Source organism: Arvicanthis niloticus, chromosome 5, assembly GCF_011762505.2.
Source record: "Arvicanthis niloticus isolate mArvNil1 chromosome 5, mArvNil1.pat.X, whole genome shotgun sequence".
Lineage (NCBI taxonomy): Eukaryota > Metazoa > Chordata > Mammalia > Rodentia > Muridae > Arvicanthis > Arvicanthis niloticus.
This window is the reverse complement of record NC_047662.1, coordinates 28,978,128-28,998,344: the sequence shown is the minus strand read 5'-3', so window position 1 is coordinate 28,998,344 and position 20,217 is coordinate 28,978,128. Positions and strand designations below refer to the sequence as shown.

Sequence of the window (20,217 nt, the reverse complement as noted above, 5' to 3'; positions counted from 1 at the left end):
ATCACCAAGATGAGGGGGACGAGGTACACACGCCCCTCTTTTCTTGGGCAGAGCCCAGGAACTCTTTGCTCCTAAGGCCACTGGTACAAGTTCAGATGGGAAGGAGCCCTTTCCTAATTGCTAATTGGCTACACTGCCGTATTCGCAATACCACACAATGCCTGGAAGCCCTGCGCCCACATAGGGCGGGAAAGAAAAGACGGCAAAATTAACAGGCCTGTTTGGAGCGCAACACATTATCTATTTGTAGGAAAATTAAAGATTTGCTCTTCAGATGTAGGGGGCCATGCTCTTACCAGGCAGCTGGCAAATGGGAGAGATTGGAAATGATTGAATAGATCAAATTATTTAAATGAGAAAAATAAATTCGCACACAGCCTAGCCGCTGCCCGGTGACAGATCCGTTTATTTATCTACTGTATCGGTACCGCTTTGTCTCTGTCAAAAAGGTCATTAAACTCGCCTAGCTGCGTAATTCGCAGCCTCCTGCTCCTGCCTCGCTCCACAGCCCTTCTCTTCCCCCCGACACCCAGCGCCACTTGAAAAAAAATTTATTATTGGTAATAAACAACATTTCTTTTTAACCCTTTGGGCTTTCTCCTCTGTGTACCCTACCCTGTCCCATGGAAAATCAGTTTCTCTGTATTGTTTCTCAGGAGGAGTCCGGGAGGGGGCTCCAGTTCCTCCCGCATAGTTGCGGAAGAGGACTGAGAAACCAGCGGGCTCCAACTCGAGCGGCCCTCGGAAGCGAAGGCTTTTTTCTCAGCAGTCCTCCTACTGATGATGGTGCGTGGTCAAGTCCTACCTTCCACGCAGAGGGTCTGGCCTGGTCTCTCCCTCCCGGTTAGTTCCTGAAGCTCCGCACCCCCTAGTCCAGCACCTACAGTTCTCTGAATACTACTCCTACCCCCATTCCCCAAACCTCCAAGCCCAGGGCCATCCCTGCTTTCCCATGGGCTGGAGATCAAGAGTGAAAAACAGCTCAGTCTCCTGCCGCCGCCGTCCAGCCAGCGTCGGCCGCGTGGGAGCTGAAAGGCGAGGCTCCGCAGACGGCAGGCTCTCGGTCTCGCAGCTCCCGGCGGGCGCGTCTCTTCCAGCTGGTCGGGCCGCTGGGCTGCCGCCGTCTCCCGTCTCCCGGTGCCAGCTCCGCCGCTCTACGCTTGGCTCCCCGGCTCCGTGCCTTGCCCTGGGGGCGGCAGGGCAGATGGGGACGTCTGAGCTGCGGAGGAGAGTCTCCATCCTCCCGGTGTCCCTCCTCCCAAATCCGGTCCAGGGTCCCCTTCCCCGCCCCCTGCGCAGGTGTGAGCGCGCGAGTGTGCACCCGGGCGAGTGTGAGTGGGAAGCGTGTGTGCGCGGGGGAGTACGCGGAGGGAGCGCGGGCGGCGGGCGGCGCGGGAGGCGGGAGGCAGGGCGCGGGGGAGGGGGCTGGGAGGGAGTGTGTGCGCGCGTGCAACTCCACTCCGGGGCTTTGTGCGAGCCCGGGCGATAGCATCGGCGGCGGCTGGAGGAGGAGCGGCCGGAGACGCGTGCAAGCCCGCCCGGCAGCCGGGGCAGGTGGGAAGCCCGCGCGGGAGCCGAGCCGACGCGAGCCGGAGACGCCGCAGCCGAGTCCGAGCGGAGCCCGGGCGGAGCCCAGGAGCCTTCGCTCGCGGGCGGCCCGTGGGCGGCAGCCGAGGCGGGGCGGGCGCCGGCGGGGCGGCCCCCCAGTAAGATGTGCGCAGCGCCGCGGGGCGCCCCCCACTCGCAGAGGCGCTCGGGAGCCGGGCGGCTGGGCCAGGCGGCGCCTCGGGGGCTGCTGCGCGCCCGCGCCTAGAGCTGCCGCCCCAGGGAGCCCGCCACGGCCGCGCCCCGGGCACGCTCGGTGGCGCCCAACGATGACCGCTCCCTGGCGGCGCCTCCGGAGTCTGGTTTGGGAATATTGGGCCGGGTTCCTCGTGTGCGCCTTCTGGATCCCAGACTCGCGCGGGATGCCCCACGTCATCCGGATCGGTAAGGGCTCCCCTAGAGCCGGGGGTCTCTGCGCATTCGGGTGGGGACGGGAATTGGGGGGTATTGGTGCTCTGAAATGATCCGAAAGATTGTCCCAACCTCCCTCTAGGCTGCAGGGCTCGGGTGTCTGCTGGGAGCTCTTGGCGGGGAGGACAAAGTTCCAAAACCCGGGTCGTGGGGCCTTACTTACAAGGAAGAGACAACCGGGCCGCGGTGGCGAGGGGACCTGGGTATGCTCCGGGGAAGGCGACGCGGCGGAGTGTGGCGAAGGTTCTAGCCCTAAGCCATCGCCTCGGGGGAATTTCGCCGCGACTGTCAGCAAGGATGGCCGCAGACCTAGTTCTGGTACTGGCTTCTGCGCAGAGTGGGAGCCCCGGGGAAGGCGCCAACTTCTCTCCCCCCACGGGTACCTCTCTGGAGCTTGGGGACAGTCACGGGCAGGGGGTACAGAGAGTGGATTTGCCAGACTAGGATGGCGTATTTCCTTGCCCCTAGCTGGCCAAAGCGCGGGGCAGGAGAGGGGCAGTCCCCTGCTTGTCGCTAGAGCGGGTCCCCCAGGCCCAGGCCTCTTTCGACGAGGAGTAACGGAGGCTGGGAAAAGGAAGCGCAGGAGGTAGCCCAGCGCAGCCAGGGACGGCGGCCGAGGGTTGCGAGTGGCTTTTAAAGTTAGCCGAAATCCCTCCGCAGCTGGCGGCGACTGGCGGTCTGCGCGCGGCTTTTTTGGGGCTCTGGCTTCTCCGCTTCTCTTACCGCTGCAGATTTCTTACTCTGAGCTTTTAACTTTGTTGTGGCCGCCGGAGGCACCCTTCGCGGCAGCGCTCAGGGCTGGGCGAGAGCCCACGCGAGTCTCTAGCCCACTCACTATGCAGGGCTGAGCCAGGCTGGGCTACCCAGGAGCCTCCGTTACCGCGGGCTGCCCGCACCAGGCCGGAGACCTGGGCAGCTCGGGTTCGCCAGATACTAACATCTGGTGCGCAGCCAACCGAGCTCTACCCAGACAGGGCCACCTTCCTCCTCCTCCGCGGCTCTCTTCCAGGAGCCGTCTTTGCTTCTGAAAGAGCGGACTTTGGGTGGTCCACGGTGTGATGAGGATGTAGGGAACTCGAGCCAGGCTTGCTTATATGTACTTGAGGTTTTTCCTAGGAGGCAGTCCTCTCGCTCACTCTCCCAGGAGCCACGTCCTCTTGAACTCAGCTTCAGAATGGGGGCAGAAAACGATCCTCAGATCTGCAGATGTTGAAGTCTTCTAGTGCATGCCTACAATACGATGGGCAAGCAAAACACCCTGAGGCAGAGGAGAGGCACCTGGGGGGGAATCTGGGGACAGCCCTCATAGTCAAGTTTAACCCTTTGAAGTCCAGGTTTCTCTGGGGTGCCAAGAATGTTTCCTATCTCTATTACTGCCCCAACACTGGCTTGGTCACCATTCTAGCTAACTGTTTAGTAGTGGGCCACTGCTGTTTTTTCTTTTCTTTTTCTTTTTTTTTTTTTTTTAATTTCCTCTCTCAGTCCTTGTGATTTATGGGGACCTTCATGGTAGAGTGTCCTTGAGATAGAAAGGGAACCTCGAAGGGTGCTGTGTCCACCACCACCACCACCATGCTTTGCAGGCCTGTCTTCCTTGGTCTTCCACCTCCAGAGCATGGGATGGGTATGTTCCTAGCCCAGTTTCAGGAATAAAAGTCTTTGGAGGCCTAGTGAGACAGGAACAGGTTAAACCACAGCCTCAGAGGTATGGGCTACAAATCGGCAGAGTAAGTGGTCCTCACCTGCCCTTGTCACTGAGACAGTACATAGAGGTCTCATTGCCCGGAGGAAGAACACATTCCAAACCTGTGTCCCTTTCTTGAGTCACAGTGTAATAGTGCAATTAGAGATGGCAGAGCCCCCTCTTTTCTAATCTTCTTCATATTAAGCCTTAGGATTAATTAGCGTGTTGGCCCAGGCCATTTATATCCAAGAGCCCTGCCCTATTTGACTCCCAGCCCGAGGACTGGGGTGCTGTACTGATGCCAAACGTGACTACTGGAGCAGGGCCAGCTTTGGGTGGAGGATGGGAAGGATCTGAGGCCTCTGGGCTTCTTTGGAGCTGCCTGGGGAGCTTAGCTTCTGTCCTTCTAGAGATTGGAGTTGAACCTCAGCTGGAGGTAGAGCACGGGGAGCAGGAAGCAAAGATCGAGGGAGGAGGTGGGGTAAGGAGGACATACTGCAAGCCAGAGATACTGCCTTGGCTAGACTGGATTTAGTCTCTCTATTCCCATCTCTGGGATCTGAGGTCTCTTGGCTGCGGCTGCAGGGATCGAGGCCCTGGAAGCTGAGTTTCTCTGAAGCATGCTGGGTGCTTCTGCTGGAGCTGCTGGAGCTTGGAGCCCGAATCCCTTCTCCAGCAGCCAGGCGTCGTTGCTGAGCACAGGACCAGAGAGGGTTTACCTGCAGGTGCAAGATGGGCTCTCGGGCCTGGGGAGTGTGTTCCCCGCCCCTTCTCTTTGTGCCTCTTTTGGGGGCTGAAATTCCCTCTTAGACAAGGAGATGGATAGCTCAGCAGTGTGACAGAGTGTTCAAACAATCTGTCTTGAATAGATGAATTGCACTGCTCTGTCTTTTTGTAATTGTGTCTATCAGAGGGAGAGGTCAAGGCATTGATTGCTTGGATGGTTTGCAAGTAACAAAGGAGAGTGAGGGAGAGAGAGAGTAATTGGATTGTAGTCTGCGGGAAAAAATGATCATTGATTATTTTATATGAATATGTGGAAGATGCATTCTGTGTGTGATTATCAAGGGCTGCCATTGAAGGCTCGTGAGGCACATTGTTCTGCATTTTACTATTATTGTCATCATTATTGTTGTTTGGATGGATCCAGGTCTTAACTTAGGATAAGCAGTTAGACTCTGGGTCTTCTCAGCCAAATGAAACTTAGTGACCTTTCATTGGGGACTTGGATTTATAGGTTCATAATCTACAAGCTGAAGAGGAAGGGTGATGGACATAGAGGCCAGAGGCTTGGATTTCCTGTTCTTTCTGCTCTCAGTGAACTAGATCACTTTGATAAAATTCTATTCTTCTTCCCACCTTGGTGCTCAGTTTCCCCAAACCTACACAGTTTGGTTGACATTCTAACTGTGGTGTCAAGTTCCCTTTAGAACAGACTGCCAGGAAACGGTTATCATCAATGTAGGTTTTCTGCTTATATATCTTTCCTAGAACTACAGACATACGGTAGGTTTGGGGGCTGCTTGGGATCTGAAAAGGGAACCAGGCAGTGATGACAGCGGCTGGAAAAACCTGGAGAGTCTTTTTCCTGATGAGGCGCTCAGAGGCTGGTCTTGATCTCTGGCCAGCCAGTGGGGGGATTCAAAGCCAAATGACTGCAGAGACATAAAGCAGGTGTAAGGGGGTGGGAGGAAAGGGCGCGCCCAGCTCTGCGTTCTCGGAGCCTCCACAGTCAGGGCAGAGCTAAGCAGTATCTAAAATGTACAGGGGTCCAGCAGCCCTTCTTGGGGCAATGGAACCCCCTCCCATGTTCCCCTCCTGTGATCTGATCATCCAAATTGTCCCAAACACTCGTCTCCTGAGTTTGAGAGTCACTGCGTGTAAAACAATGAGGAATTCTCTTGACTGGCGACATGCGGAGACATTGCGCCTTGTAGGAACAGACAGCGGCTGAATGAAGATCAATAGGGTTTTTCCCCCCTAGAAGTAAATAGCTTCAGACAAAACCTGGGAGTGGCCCGAGGGGCCTTAGAGAGCTTTAACTTGAGGAATTTCTGTTTCACTTTTCAGCCCAGCTGCTCCTGTCAGCCTCAGGCTTCCACTTCTCCAGCTGGAGTTTAATTTCCCCTTCCATGCTCGCACTGCGCCTAACGTCTTTTGGCGTCCTGGGGTTTTTAGGTTTGTGAGAGGGGTGGGGTTGGGGTGAACCAGGCTGGGCTAAGCTTTTCCAAGGTCATGGGCATCTCCCTGTGGCTGCGCAGGGTGGGTTGAGTCTAGAAGTCTAGCCCATAGTGCTGTTTTAAAGGGGTTGCTCTCAGCTCCTCACCTTACAGAAAATGCAGGAGTGCCTGGCTCCCTTGAGCATCTTCTGTGACACCCCAACTGTGAGCCTCTTCAGGGCCCCAATGATCACACAGGCACAGTGTTCTAGCATTGGGAAGTAGAGTATCCTGCAGAGACAAAAGGTCCAGGTGATCTTGCAGGCATTAGAACTACCCCTCCTCAGGGGGCAAGGCCTAAGGAAGGGAAGCTGCAGGCTTGGGAAGGAGAGATTTGTGCTTTGTGGCTAGCTGATTCTGATGCTTGAGAGGCAAGGCCTCCCTATCCTCTCATCCCCTCTCTAGTCATCCTTGCTCAGGACCTGCCAGAGGCATCTGAGCTCTGATACTTCACTGGGTCATGTAAGAGTGGGTAGGGGATGGAGGTCCCCATGATATGCCTAGCAAAAGAGAACTGACATCCAAGAATAAGGTCCATCTCTGGAGTCTGCAACCAGAAGATTCTGTGTGTCATCCAGAGGCTAGAGAGGTGGGGTAGGAGCCCCGAGAATATAGAATCCCCCAGAGGGCCAGACAGAGCCAGTGCCTTGGCTTTGGCCTCGGACTGGAGTGTTTTGCTTCTAGGTGCTGATTTCTCAGCAGCAGCAGCAGAGGGCAGTGTGTCTGTGCTCAGAAGGCCACCGAGTCTCCTGCCTGGGGCCCCACTGAGTCTGGAGCATAATCAAAATAATAAAGCAGCAACAATACCATGGCCATAGTTTATTGAGCACTTAATAGCTGCCAAGCTGTTTGGAGTGCTTTCCAAACAATGACAAGTAGCACAGAGATAGTAAGTGCTCAATAAATGTGGCTGCAGCATTTTCTCTATTATCTGGTTGAGCCTCTACAATCTGCTGCTGGTACCGCTCCCCATTTTGCAGACAAAGAAACTAAGCTCAGTGGACTCGCGCGCCCAGAAACAGCAGCTAGTTCTTGGTAGACACAGGACTTGAACTGCAGTCAGATAACCTGGTGCTCAGAGATGGTGGTGTAGTTGGTCGATAGCAATAATTTATACAGGGGCTAAATGCAGGCCCTGTTGCCCGTGGTTCTGGAAGCTGAACAAGGTCTTGCTGGGTGGTTCTGGGGCTCTGGCTGGCCTGGGATGGTTTCTGTGCCTTGTTTAGCCTCATCAGTGATCTATGCAGGATCAGGCTCCCCTTGCTGTTGAGCCATATATAGACTACTGTGAAAATGAGTGGATGTCTAGGAAGATACACACTCAGGTTTTTCTGTACTCCACCTGGCTTTGGCCTTTTGACTGTCCAGAGCTTTAATCCAAGCCCCAGTTAAAGGCCGGATTCTTCTGTGGTTGAGGCCAGTCTACTCACAGAAATCCCAGGAGTTTCCCAGGATAGCTTCAAAGACATTGTCAAAGCTTTGAGCCCTGAGGGCCCCGTGTGTATCTCACCTCCAGCCTCTGTCACCCCTGAGCTGGCAAAGGAAGATATGTGGTGGATGGGCTGTCTTTGTTCTTTCTCCCCTGCCTCACCTCCCATTTCCTACCCCGTCTCATCCCTGCCCCTCTCCATCGTCCTTTCCAGGCTACTGATAGTTTTTATGTTGTTCTATTTTTAAGCACGAGTCACATGCCCATCTTCTAAATGGAGCCTATCTGGTTTGAACCGAGATTGGTGGGCAACACTCAGGGCATAGTGGTTGCTGTCAGCAACTGCCACTCTGCTAGTGAATGGAGGAGCTGTGTCACTTACTGTGGCAGTGACATATTTAGGATTGGCTCCGACAGAGGGGTCCCCACACTATCATTGTCCAGCTTCCCTGTCTGCAGGGGGTGGGAGGAGAATATAGAATGCCTGTCTCTAGGAGTCAGATAATTGTGATGTCTTTTCAAAAGGCGGAAGTCAGTCCAACAATCAACATTATGTCTTTGCTATTATTCTTGTAGACAGAGACCAGTTCAGAGCCTGGAGCCCGGTGAAGCTCCCAGGTGCCAGGATTTAAGGAAGCTCCCAGAAGATGAGGACTTTGAGCTTGCCTCAGTGATGCAACAATGAGAGCCTCCTTAAATCTGGACTCTTCCCCCTTCTCCTGGGTGAGCTTCAGGTTCCACAGTTCTTGGATTTAGAGATGCTTAGTTGCTAGACACAATCCTAACCAATGGGGCTTGGAGAGGTGAGACTGGAGGAGGGGCCAGGGAACCTGAGTTGAGGGCAACAGGCAGTTTGATTTTGTTGGCCTTCCCTTTTAACACATTTCACAGCAGCAGCAAGGCCTCAAAGCCCTCTGTGCCACCCTTCCCCCAGCTGACTTTTTTCTATTTCTTTGGAATTACCTCCGGAGTCCAGGCTGTCCCTCCTGCTGGCATTTTCTTCTCCTCATAGCTCAGTCCCAGCACAAGTTCCTGGCTCTTCTTTTGACCTTTATATACGTGTTTGCTGGTGTTATTGACCTTGACAACGGTTAGGCGCTGGGATGGATTTGGGCTTTCTCTCATCCTTGTGACTCTGCCATCTGCTTCAGAGAAGGCTCTGCCCAAGGTTGGCCACAGCCACCTCTCCCACATCACTACCAAAGTGGATGTTTCATAATGATGTATTCTATGGATAATAAACTAGTTTTTTTTTTTCTTTATGTTTTCCACATAGAAGGCAGCGTGGGCCTCATATGCCATGTCTGAGTTTACTTACGGATTTTTTTTTTTTCCTTGGCACCTCCAAATAATGGTGTGTCTGGGTTTGGTGAGATGAAGCTGATTGGCGTTTCAGTGTGAATCTACTCGTGTGTGCTTGCTGCAAGACCCGGGCTGAGTCACTTCCCCTCTGAGCCTTTATTTCCTCTTTAGTTGAGATAGAAGTCTTAACATGTAGTAAGCGTCTAGTCTGTTCTTTCTGACCTACAAACATTATGTATGGCTGAGCCTTACTGTACCGCCTTCACAGGGCTGCCGTGTGGATTAAAGGTGATAACGTGTGTGAATCTCTTTGTCCTGAGCCTAACGTTTAATAACCGAGAAGGAGGAGGAAGGTTCCCCCGCGGTGGAGGCCGTGTCTCTGCCATCAGACGTAGCTCTGAAGCTCACGCTCTGGGCTTTGTGTTCACCCTGGAGCTTATGTTCCATGAGGCTCCCTATGTGTTTCGCTCACTGCGCACATAGCGATGTGCCCTAACGTGGAATGAAGAAGTCCAGCGGCTGTGCCAATTACAAGGGCAAGAGAGGAGCCCTTCTTAGGACACTTCCTGGACCATTATTTATCACACACCTGCAGCCTGGGGCGCTGCGTTTGCATTTGCAGCGATTTAATTGAAATGCTTTTTTAAAAGCCCTCGTTCAGAGCTGAGAAGACCCAGGGGATGGTGGTGGGATGCTCTTGAGGGATTAGTCTGAGGAATTCTGGTCAGCCAGCCCTTCTTAAATAGGGATGGGAGATGGTCTGTGGCTGGGTCAGAAGGACAGACGTTGCTGGCTCTTTGGGGAGATGCCAGATAGTGAAGGCAAAAGCTGGGGGAGTGAGTCCTCATGGTGATGTGAGGATAGGAGATAATGAACCTAGCAGAACTGGGGGGGGGGGGGGGGGGAGGCGTGTCAAGCCTCTACTCCAGATTCTTTGGTGCTGTACTGAACGGTGGTTAAGGACGGCAGAGAGAAAAGGAACGAAGTGCCGAGATTCCTGTTTGTGTCAAGAGGGTTCCAGTCCATAGGAGACAATTAAGTCTCCTGCTATTCAAGACAGGCTGCTGGAAGGGGTTTTATAGAGTTCTCAGAAAAACTGCAGGAACGAGCTCTTTAAATATGGCCACGCCGGGGACCTCTGCAAAGCCTCCCGCCTCTGCTTTGCAGAACTGAATGCGCTATTCCTAAGAGCTGCCCAATTGGGCGGAAAAGCGGGAGCCGAAAGCCAAAGACTTCCCAGGGCTCCAAGCATCCCATTTCCTGTCTACAGGGAAGAATCAGGCTGCAGAGAACTCCAGGGGTCATTCTGGGCTTTGGGTTCTCCAGTTTTAACATCCTTCAGAACCACAGAGAACTCTTTCAAACACAGACTACCAGGACCTCAGGCCCCAGAAGGCTCTCACTTAACGGGTCAGGGGTGAGGCCTATGGACTTGCTAAAGTGATTGCTACTGACCTGAGATCTGTGCCTTCCCTCCCTCCCCTTTCCCTCTCCTTTACCTTCTCCTTCCCCTCCCCCTCCCCACTCTTCCTCTCACCACCTGCTTTGCTTGTTTGCTTTGTTCCTTGTTTTGAGTCGATGTCTCACTTCATAGTACAGGCTGACCTGGCCTCAAATTCTCTTCTATCCTTCTGCCTCAGCTTCTGGAGTGCTAGGATGATGGAGAGCCATCATGCCCGCCTTGGATGTTACCCTTTGAGAAATCATGCCACAACATGGTGGAGGATTTCCTGTAGCCCACCCCCACCTGAATACCATAGCCTGTCTCCCGTCTCAGGGAGCTTGCTGCTTTTAGGTCCTACCCAGTCTTTAGTGCAGTGTTGGCTGCAGATGTCCCTCCCTCAGAGGCTGTAGCACATCTGCCTGCAGTTCTGAGGAGGCAATGGGACACCTATCATGGGAACATGGACTCAAACATCCAGCTACCTATGTTTAAAATCCCTGCCTGCCTGTAAGACTTTGGATGATTCACTTCTCACAGTCTAGATCCCCTCACCTGGGGAACGGGAACAGTAACCTTCACATCAGAGGATGTTGTGAGAACCAGCTGGCCTGGCACACTTGTGCGTGTACACACACACACACACACACACACACACACACACACACACGCCAAAACAACAAGGACAACATAAACTTTTTCTATTGAGGATAAGTTTACAGGTTCTTGAATCCAACAGACTAACTTTAAAGCCCATCTTTGTGAATTCCTACCTGTGTGATCTTGGGCAAATGGTTACATATCTCAGTGCTATTCACAGTGACCGCACCTATCTCCCCGCATCTGGTAAGGACTGGGTGAGTTACAGGGCTTAGAATTCCCCCATGTAGGTATTCAGTAACTGCTCTTGCTGTCAGGTCACCCTGAAACCAACTGAGGTTTCGGCTGCTCCCCATCCCGCTCTGACAAATATAAAGGATTTTCTTTGTCCCGAAGATGCCTAGCTCCACCAGCACAAGTCTGCCCTAATGCCGATTGTTTATTGAAATCGATAGGATTGAAATCAGATCCACCTCTCTGGCCTCTAACAATGCAACTCCCTGTTATTTCAGGCATTTAAGCAACCATTTCTCTTGAGCTGCTATTATACCACACTGTTGATCTCCTGAGATCATGTTTTTTTTTTTTTTCTTTTGATACAGGGTCTTACCATACAGCCCAAACTGATCTTGAACTCATAGAGATCCACCTGCCTCTGCCTCCAGATCAAAGGTATGGGCCACCGCATCCAGTTCCTGAGATCTTACCACAGAACCCACTACCAGACCATAACCTCTCTCATCCTCAAGACAGGGCCTGTCATTTATCTCATACCTTTGAGTCTTTCTGTAGTTTTTTCTTGTTCATTGTTGGTGGACCACCCAGGCCTGTTCCCACAACTCCCATTTCAGAAAGCGTCACCATCCCCTTCCTCCGTGGCTTCCTTCCCGGGGTCTTTAGAGATGCAGTGCCTGTGGGCTGGAGCTAGGGACCCCTGTTCAGAGCAGTAAAGCTTTAGGGACTGCCTAAAGTATGCCATCAGAGCCTGGGATGGACAGGCCTTCCCTTTCTTTCTCCAGCCATGTCTGTTTTGCTGCAGGATGTGGCTGACACCAGTGCCTGGCAGTGGCCAAAGTCTCTGGACTCAGGCATGGCTCATCCCCACCTCACATCTTCTCTTCTTCTCTAGCAAATGTTTGAGGCCTCCCAGGATGCTCTGCTTCTCCACTCTCACCCCTGAAGTCTGCCCTGATTTTCTATCTGGCCAACTTTTATGCATACTCACCTCTCTGCCAACATGTCTCTTCCTCCAGGAAGCCTTTCTTGACCTCCACTTCCTTCTGCAAGTCCCCAGAGCCTCCTTTCACTGCCCTGGGTAGAGTGCTCACTGCATTGTTCTCAATCACTGCAGAGTTAGTAAGCACAGGGCGGACATGGGGCACTCTCTGCTGTACATGCATTCAGCACAGTTTGTGCTTGGCCCATCATAGAGGATGAGTAAACACTGGCTGAGCAAATGGATCCATCCATGATGATGGTCATGTGGACAGAAGGCCACCTAACTGCCTTGTCATTCAGTTCAGCTCCTTTCCTGTCTCGTCCCTGAGGATTTAAGGAACAACCTCTGGTTTTCTCCCAACACTAAGGTTGGTCTCTTTTATATCATCAAGACCTTCACCGTCCAGTCTACTGGGTTATACCGGAGTGGCTGGGGGTCAGTGAATACTTCCTTTCCAATCCCAGGATAAGATAGACATCCCATCCATTTTCTGATTCATATCCTGATGGCTCTTCCCTTGAGAGAGACACAGCTGTCCATTTCCAGAAGAGAGGGTGCAGTCACGACCCCTCTGCCTTTCTGACCTCACCTCTCTGCTTCCCACTTGCTCTTCGGCATCTCTGCTTCTCTCTTGGGAACTGCTCTAAGGATATGAACTTGGGTCTTCTGGTCCTTAACAGGCTGATCACTCAGGGCAGCTGTCAGGCAGAGTTACAGCCGAGCCACTTGCCCCTCTGCCAGTCTCCCCTCTTTACCACCTCTCTGGGTCCTGCTGGGATGTGTAGACAGCAGACTGACAGCTGAGGTGTAACATGGAGGTTAGCTGTCACCCTGGAGACTCGGGATGTGCATCATTCTCTTTGAAAGCTTTGAGTGTGAGTGTGTGTGTGTGCATGTACTGCATACTTGCCAGAGATGTCCCAAGGGAGTTTGCTTGTGTAGAGCCAGCTTACCAAGCAAAGGCTTGGCAGATGTTCCTTGTCCAAAGTCCAAAGAATGACGGCAGTCTTCCCTGATCACTAGGGAAACAGGACTTTGGTGATGGTCTCCCTTCTTGAGTGTCTAGATGACCTGCCTGCCATCATGGTATAGCTGTGAGTGATATGAGTTCATGACATAACTCCCCCCCATGCCCTTCACAGACATAGCAGAGGGGAACAGTCCCATTCTAGAGCTAGGCTCTCTCATTTTCTCATGTCCTTCTGTAGAGAAACAGGCGATACTCGGTGAGCAGCAAGAGCCTGTTGCTGACAAGGCCATTTTTCCTCCAGTTTAATAGAGGTGACAGCCGTCTATTTTAGATGTCTCGTAACATCGAATCAGTAAATAAAATATGGGGGAACTCTCAGGTTAAACTGAATTACAGCTGATCCCTGGGGAGCGAGGGTTGGTGAAGCCTCCATCAGGGAGACTGAGTCCCTGACTTCTTTTAAGAGAAGTAGAGCCTGGGTCTTCTAACTGAATCTGGAAAGTCCTTTTTTTAATATGAGAGGAGACTAGGTGATAGTGTTTGATGCTGTCAGGGTCCGTGGAAGAACCTGACCACCAGTGGAGGCACGGCAAAAGTTGGGATGCCACAGATAAGGATACTGAGAACAGGAGGAGTGACCTGTTCTGTGCTTCTTGGTGAACTGTGTTGAAAACAAGGCTGAAGCATCGACCTCTAGTACCGACCTCTGCACAGAGAGAGAATACAGATTGGGTCTGTATGTGTTGATAAAGCTCCTCCCAGATAACAGCCCTGTTTGGAGGGTCGCCCTGGACTCACTTTGTTCAGCACCACGGAGAGCAGCCTGCTTCTAGGCTAGGACACTAAGCTCTAGGGCTCCTCTTTCTAGTCCTGGTATGGCTAAGGTCGCACTTAGTAGGTCTTCTGCCTTCTGGTGCAGGTTCCCTAGAGATCTGCTAGTCCCATACAGGACAGCTGTCTTTAAGAAGCCCACAGCTGGTGAGGGGACACTGGGAATTTTGTTAGAGTCCAATAACTTACGGTTAAGGAAGATGCAGCCTCTGGGTAGAATTTCTCCCCGTTTCCCCTCCAACACAAACTGTTCTTAAATCTTTGGCGCCATGTATGGCATGTCTGCTAGGGAGCGGGAGCAGATGACAAAATGCATGAACATCTGCCTGTCAGATATTACACCTGATACCACGAGTCTCTGCTCGGCCTGCCGGCATCATCTTTCACATTGCATTTGGTAAGTGGGCTTCTGTAATGCAGTTTTATCCTGCTAAATGTGATTTCTTAAACGTGTTTTCTGTGTTATTGTTTCCTGAGCTGTGGAGCCCTGCACACCTGTAATAGAACCTTATTTTCTGCTAATAAATAAAATTACTATTCATTTGGGTGATGGGAAACCAGTGTGTCCCAGCTTTGCGGCGTTCTCTCAAAGAGTCTCTTCCTGCTCCAGGTGCATCATCACCTGGATGTGTCAGAGAAGCCTGGTGACGGGTGGGTACCACAGAGGCCAATCCTAGACAAGAAGATGTGAGAGAGGTGGAGGACTTGTCCATCACCAGGAGACCAAAAATTAGCTGGGAGCATTTGCATTAGAACCTAAAGAGCAAAGAAGACCACACATGTCGGAATAACAGAGGACTTGCCATTTGGGCTCCTGGGACATCAGAGGCAAGATGGCCCCAGAAACTTACAGCAGATAGAAAGATCTAGAATATGCACTGTGAGAGTGGATGGCAGCCTTAGTTATGGCTGCTTTGGAGACTCTGGCTTGAAAAATGTCAGCATCAAGGGATCAGGGATTTTTATTTTCTTCCCTTAAGAAAGCAGAAGGGGAAAAAAAAACCTGCTTTGGAAATGTGGCTATTTTAATGCTGTTTGTAATTTTGTGTTTATTTCCTGTCCTTTTCACATGGATTCTGGGCTGACTCACTGATTCACCAAACATTAGTGGAGCGCCCACTCCGTGTGGAAGAGCATAGACAGGCAACTGCTGGGGTGGGGTGCAGCTGCATCCTGGGGTAGGGAGCATTTCAGGGTCTTCATGGGAGATCCAGGTACTGATAACAACGTGGTCCCTCACACTGAGGCGTATACAGCCTACATCAAAGCCCTGTGCTTGGAGCTTCCTTGTTTCTCTATATTCTGGGAGAAGTAATGAAGCTCAGAGAGGCTCAGAGCTGGGCTACATGTTACACTGTGGACATGGGAAGGAAGTTCATCTTTCTCAGATCCTCTTTGCTTCTGCCCTCCCAGATTCCCTTGCCCCTTCCAGATATTTTTTTTCAGTTTGTTTTTTTGCCAGGAATTCTCATGCCCCTTCCTCTGGCACCCTCCATCCCCCTCCAGCCCCTCTGGTTCTCTAAAGGATTCATTTTTTTCCTTTCCCTAGACAGAATTCTATCTCATTTTTATAGATGGAAAGAGATTGGCATTGTATGTGTATATGTGTGTGGAGAGAAAGAGAGAGAGAGAGAGAGAGAGAGAGAGAGAGAGAGAGAGAGAGAGAGAGAAAGAGAGCGCGCTAACCTATGCAAGAGTGTTTGGATGTCCTCCTTGGTTGTTTCTCCATTTAGATCTTGAGGTTGGTGTTCCTCCTTGAACCTGGAGCGTGTTATTTTGACTAGACAGTCCGGCCCTGGGGCTGCTGTCTCTACCTCTCAGCACTGGAGTTACAGATGTTCGTAGCCATACCTACCTTTTACATTGGTACTGGGCATCTGAACTCCAGTCTTCATGCTTATGCAACCAACACATTACCTGCTGAGCCCTCTCCCAAACCCCCAGGATCCATTTTTTGAGTGTCTGAGGGATGGAATCTCCGTTACTTCTAGTTTATCTGCATTCTTCCTACTGCAGGGTAAATAAAACTCTCGGGGTCAGGGTATGACCTGGCCTTTCTTAAGGGCATAGGAACCTCTAGCTGGAGTCTCATTCATTTCCATATCTTTTCTTTTTGGAGCTCCAGCAAAGCAGCTCTCAGACAATTAAATTGAAATGGCTACACACTTTCCCTCACAGGGGTTTGGACAGATTTATAATATTTTCTTTTTTTAAAAATTGACCCCTTTTTCATGGAGACATGATTTATGGAATAATCAATTTCTTTATCTACCAAATACATTGGAGTGATCCGTCAGTTCAAGCATCAATCTCCCTGGGGCTGGGGAGGGAAGATGGTCTAAAAGCCTGGCTCATCAGGCAAAGGGCAGGTTTTCCTGTGAGCTGTTTTGCTGCTGAGACTGGACAGAGAGCCTGAGAACTGCCCAAGCCTCCTGTAAACTCCCCTTTCAGCTTAGAGGTGTGTTTTCTTCTTATCAGTCTCTGCCACCCAAGTGCAGTGCCTGCTGTCCCCATTACACAGCTTTGGAGACTGAGTACCTTAATCATGCCAAGGAAATGGATGGTTCAGCTGGTAGAATACTTGGCCATGCAAGCATGACGCCCTGATCTTGATTCCCAGAACCCGAATAGACAATGCCAGGTGTGGTGGTGCACACATATAATTCCAGTCCTGAGGAGGTAGAGAAGGGTCTCTGAGCTCCCTGTAGCAAAGGAAGTGTGTGACATTCCTAAGGTTGACATCTGAAATTGTTGTTCTCTGATGTCTGTGCATGTACACCTAGACACACATGTATGCATTTATAAATATGCGTGCGCGCGCACGCACACACACACACACACACACACACACACACACATATGAGAAGGACAGGAACTTGAAGACATGAAGACAAGAGTGTCTATAGATTTCTAAGTTCAGGCTGGTGAGATGGTTCAGCCAGTGAAGGCATTTGCCACCAAGCCTACCTGAGTCCAGTCCCCAGGACCCACATGATGGAAGGAGAGCCGACACCCACAAATTGTCTACTGACCTTCACATGTGCACCCCATTCCAGTATATACACATAAATATGTAATGAAAAAAATCTCTGAGGTCTAAAGCAAGTGTGTGTGTTGGGGGTGAACTTGGCCTGAGGGGTCCCTGCAGGATTGAGACGAGCGAGTGCTGACCAGTCAGCTATTCTGTGTTTAGTGCTATTTGAAGATTCAGTAAACTGTCTCATGGGGTTGGTGGGCTTCCTGTAACGGAGACACACACAGCTTGGCTGATGACTTCACAGAGGAGCCCGGGATTCTCTCCCTGTGAAATTCTCAGTCTGCCCAGCTGTATGACTAAGGCTGCTGAGGACATCCAGGTTTTCTGAGTTCCCTGAAAAGACCAAGGCCTTGCCAGTTCCAGCTTATGCTAACCCGACGACGGAGGCCAAACTCTTGTTAGAAGGCGATTGCCGAGATCACTCAGAGCTCACACTCTATCGCCTCCACAGTTCGTCTTGGTGATGCTGTCAGTGTCACGGGTCAGTGAGGGAACTGGTGGCTGTAGCCAGCTGGAAGTCTGGGAGATGTCGTAGCAAGCATACCGCCGACCTCAGCCTGCTTGGCTCCCATCTCTGATGTGTGGAGCTTCCTTCTGCAGGAGCAGAGGCTGCTGTCTGAGACAGAAGTCCTGAGGTCAGGCAGCAAATCATCAGAGCCAGACCTTCATTCACAGGGTGGTGGCTCACAACGGGTGGCTTTAGTTTGTACTCACCGTGGGTCAGTCTTGTGCCAGGTGCCAAGGTGAGCAGGCAGGCAGGATCTTTGTCCTTCGGAAGCTCATAGTCTGGCAGGAGAGGCATGCATCAAAGCGTGTTCCAGGAGTAAAGTTCGGGATTAAGAAAATGACATCAGGTGGAAACTTAAAGCAGCAAGAGAGGGCAGTTACGTGAAGGGGGAGGGGAAGGAGTGATAGAAAAGTTCTCGGATAGCAGCTATAATGTGCTCAAATGCCCAAGGGGCCTGCAGTGGTATAAGCTGCCCTGGGTGAAACTACCAGCTTTGTAGGCAAACACGATCAAATACCATGTTTCAAACGTTTCAAACCAATATTGAAAACCTCAAGGAAGTCCAAGTGTGGGCAATGGAGGTGTAGACAAGTGTCCGGGTGACTCTCCTGGAGGATGTTTGAGTGACATTAATGGACAAGTGTCCATGTGATTCTCGTGAGGGATGTCTGAGCGACAGCAGTGGTGCTTGGCCGGATCCCGAGGACACTGGGGTGCCACTGAGGACTTTGTGAGGGAGAAGAACAGAACCCAACTCACATCTCTGAAACATCATCCTGATGGCTGTGGGACAGGACTTTAGTGGATGCCCAAGGTTCATTAGATGCTGTTTCAGCAGTCCAGGTGAGGAAGGAAATGCCGTCTGAGGGTGGATGGCAGCTGTTTTACAGAGTAAGCATCCTGATTCACTCTCTTGGGCTCCTCCCATAGGCCTGACTGTTCCTTAGCCTTGGATCTAAGTAGTGGATGCAGGCTAAGTATGTGTAAGAGCCCTGGCCCTCCTGAGATTTTTATGTTTCTGTCTCAAGGTGTCCTCAATACCCCGTGCAACATGGATGTCATTTGGCCTTCAGCCCCATTCACAGCTCCCTACTCTGAACTGAAAATCTCCAATAAGCTCTGTCCCCTGCTGCCCAAGAACAAGCCCTGAAAAGATGGCAGACTATCCACCTCACAGTTCCTCTGGTGATCAGGCAGCACCTGATGTGTCTGGCTACCATCTGGGCCTGCAGTGTACTAGGGCCTCACAACGACCTGGTGGGGAGGCCTAAGAAAGAAAGTGATGTGTCGTTGTCTGGCTTGGCTCTTACCATCTTCTTGGGGTCTGGAGCTTGGGATGGATGAGGAGCTTTTCTGTATGCTGAGCATGGAGCAATCTCACTTCTCTTTAGCAGATGGAGCAGAGGAGAGAGAGCACAGTCCACAGGGCAAGGACTCTTGGGGAAGGGACTGCCTGGACTGGGCTTCCTTCCTTTCCACTTTTAATTTCCAGATGGCTCTGTGAATACAGTGTCACGTGACAGATCCAGACAACAGCAACCCACTGACAAGACTGACCCATTGCTGACCTAGCACATGCCAGGCACTGTGCTAAGAATGTTCCAGAGAGTCATGTCATGCTTGTAGCCCCTTCAAGGGGTGGGATGCAGCCCTGCCCGATAATGCAGATCAGAAAGACCTAGGCTACCTCTCTCAGAGAGGGGCCGCACATTCCCCCCCCCCCCAGCTTTGCGTTTCTTAGCACCAGTGGGGCACACACTTGGTTACTTTTTTTTTTTTTTTTTTTTTTTTTTTTTTGGTTTTTCGAGACAGGGTTTCTCTGTGTAGTCCTGGCTGTCCTGGAACTCACTCTGTAGACCAGGCTGGCCTCGAACTCAGAAATCCACCTGCCTCTGCCTCCCAAGTGCTGGGATTAAAGGCGTGCGCCACCACCACCCAGCACTTGGTTACTTTTTGAGGCAAAGCACTTTTACTTATTTCTTTGTTTAAGTGCTGTTTTTAACTTCCAATGAGAACTTGTAGCTGTCTGTGTTACACAAGTGGGGACACTGCAATGTTTTGACACATTGTTGCTATTGTTACCTCAAATAAAAAGATGTGGAAACTCACTGGCCTGCCCTGCTTGTCAGGGTTGTTCAGTGTGTGTGTGTGTGTGTGTGTGTGTGTGTGTGTGTATGGGTGCCTCTGTGTTTGTATGTGTGTGTGTGCCTCTGTGCGTGCGTGCGTGCGTGTGCGTGTGCGTGTGCGTGTGCGTGTGCGTGTGCGTGTGCGTGTGTGTGTGTGTGTGTATCTGTTTCCTTAGCAAGAAGCTGGGTGAGTGGGCCATTTCAGCACAAGCTGGAGAAAGGGCTTTTCTTGATTCCCCAATTCCCCAATGGTTCCTGCTTCAGTTCCTCCTGCCCATTTCTTTCTCCTGGTCTAGCCTGCCCCACTCAGCCATCCTCTCTAGACTCACAGGGCATTTTATCCTGGCAGCTATCCCAGTTGCAGGGACTGACCCTGGGAGGGCAGATGCTACCCTTCTGGATCCTTCCTGATCCTTCTGGATATCAAACCGCAGTTGCTCCATCCTGACCCCTCAGCCACAGGGTACGTTGCTAAGACCACCCAGGAACCATTTCATTTCCAATGTGAGCAGCTCGGCTGAGCTGCAGTGGTTCCAGCTCTGATGCTGTGTGTCTTGAGCACCTCGAGTTCAGCTCCATCTCTCTCCAGCCTCCTGTTGAATCACTTCTTCACGCTGCATGCCTAACAGAAGCCCTGCCTGCTCCGGGAAGCCTGCGGGGAAGCACATCTCACCCCCAGTCCCCAAGCCTGTCTGGAGCCCTCCCCCAGTTATTTTAAGAGCACTCATGGCTACCGAAATTCTCTTCTGTCCTTCTGTCCCATTGGTCTTGCTGCAGGTCTTGTGGTCCTCCTTGCTTGCCTCAGGCTGTATTCGTTTTAGGCTTTTTTTTTTAG

At 51.6% G+C, this 20,217-nt stretch overlaps 1 protein-coding gene across 2 annotated transcripts in view; it reads left to right on the top strand.

Moving 5' to 3' along the window:
• Positions 1-1,594: 1,594 nt before the first annotated feature.
• The window catches only part of Grik3 (glutamate ionotropic receptor kainate type subunit 3), a 214,825-nt gene continuing 196,202 nt past the window's right edge, over positions 1,595-20,217 (top strand). For both annotated transcript variants that reach the window (XM_034502711.2, XM_034502712.2), the window contains exon 1: positions 1,595-1,989. In XM_034502711.2, coding sequence (XP_034358602.1) covers positions 1,875-1,989 — 115 coding nt within the window. In that variant the 5' untranslated portion in view covers positions 1,595-1,874. The remainder of the gene's footprint in view (positions 1,990-20,217) is intronic.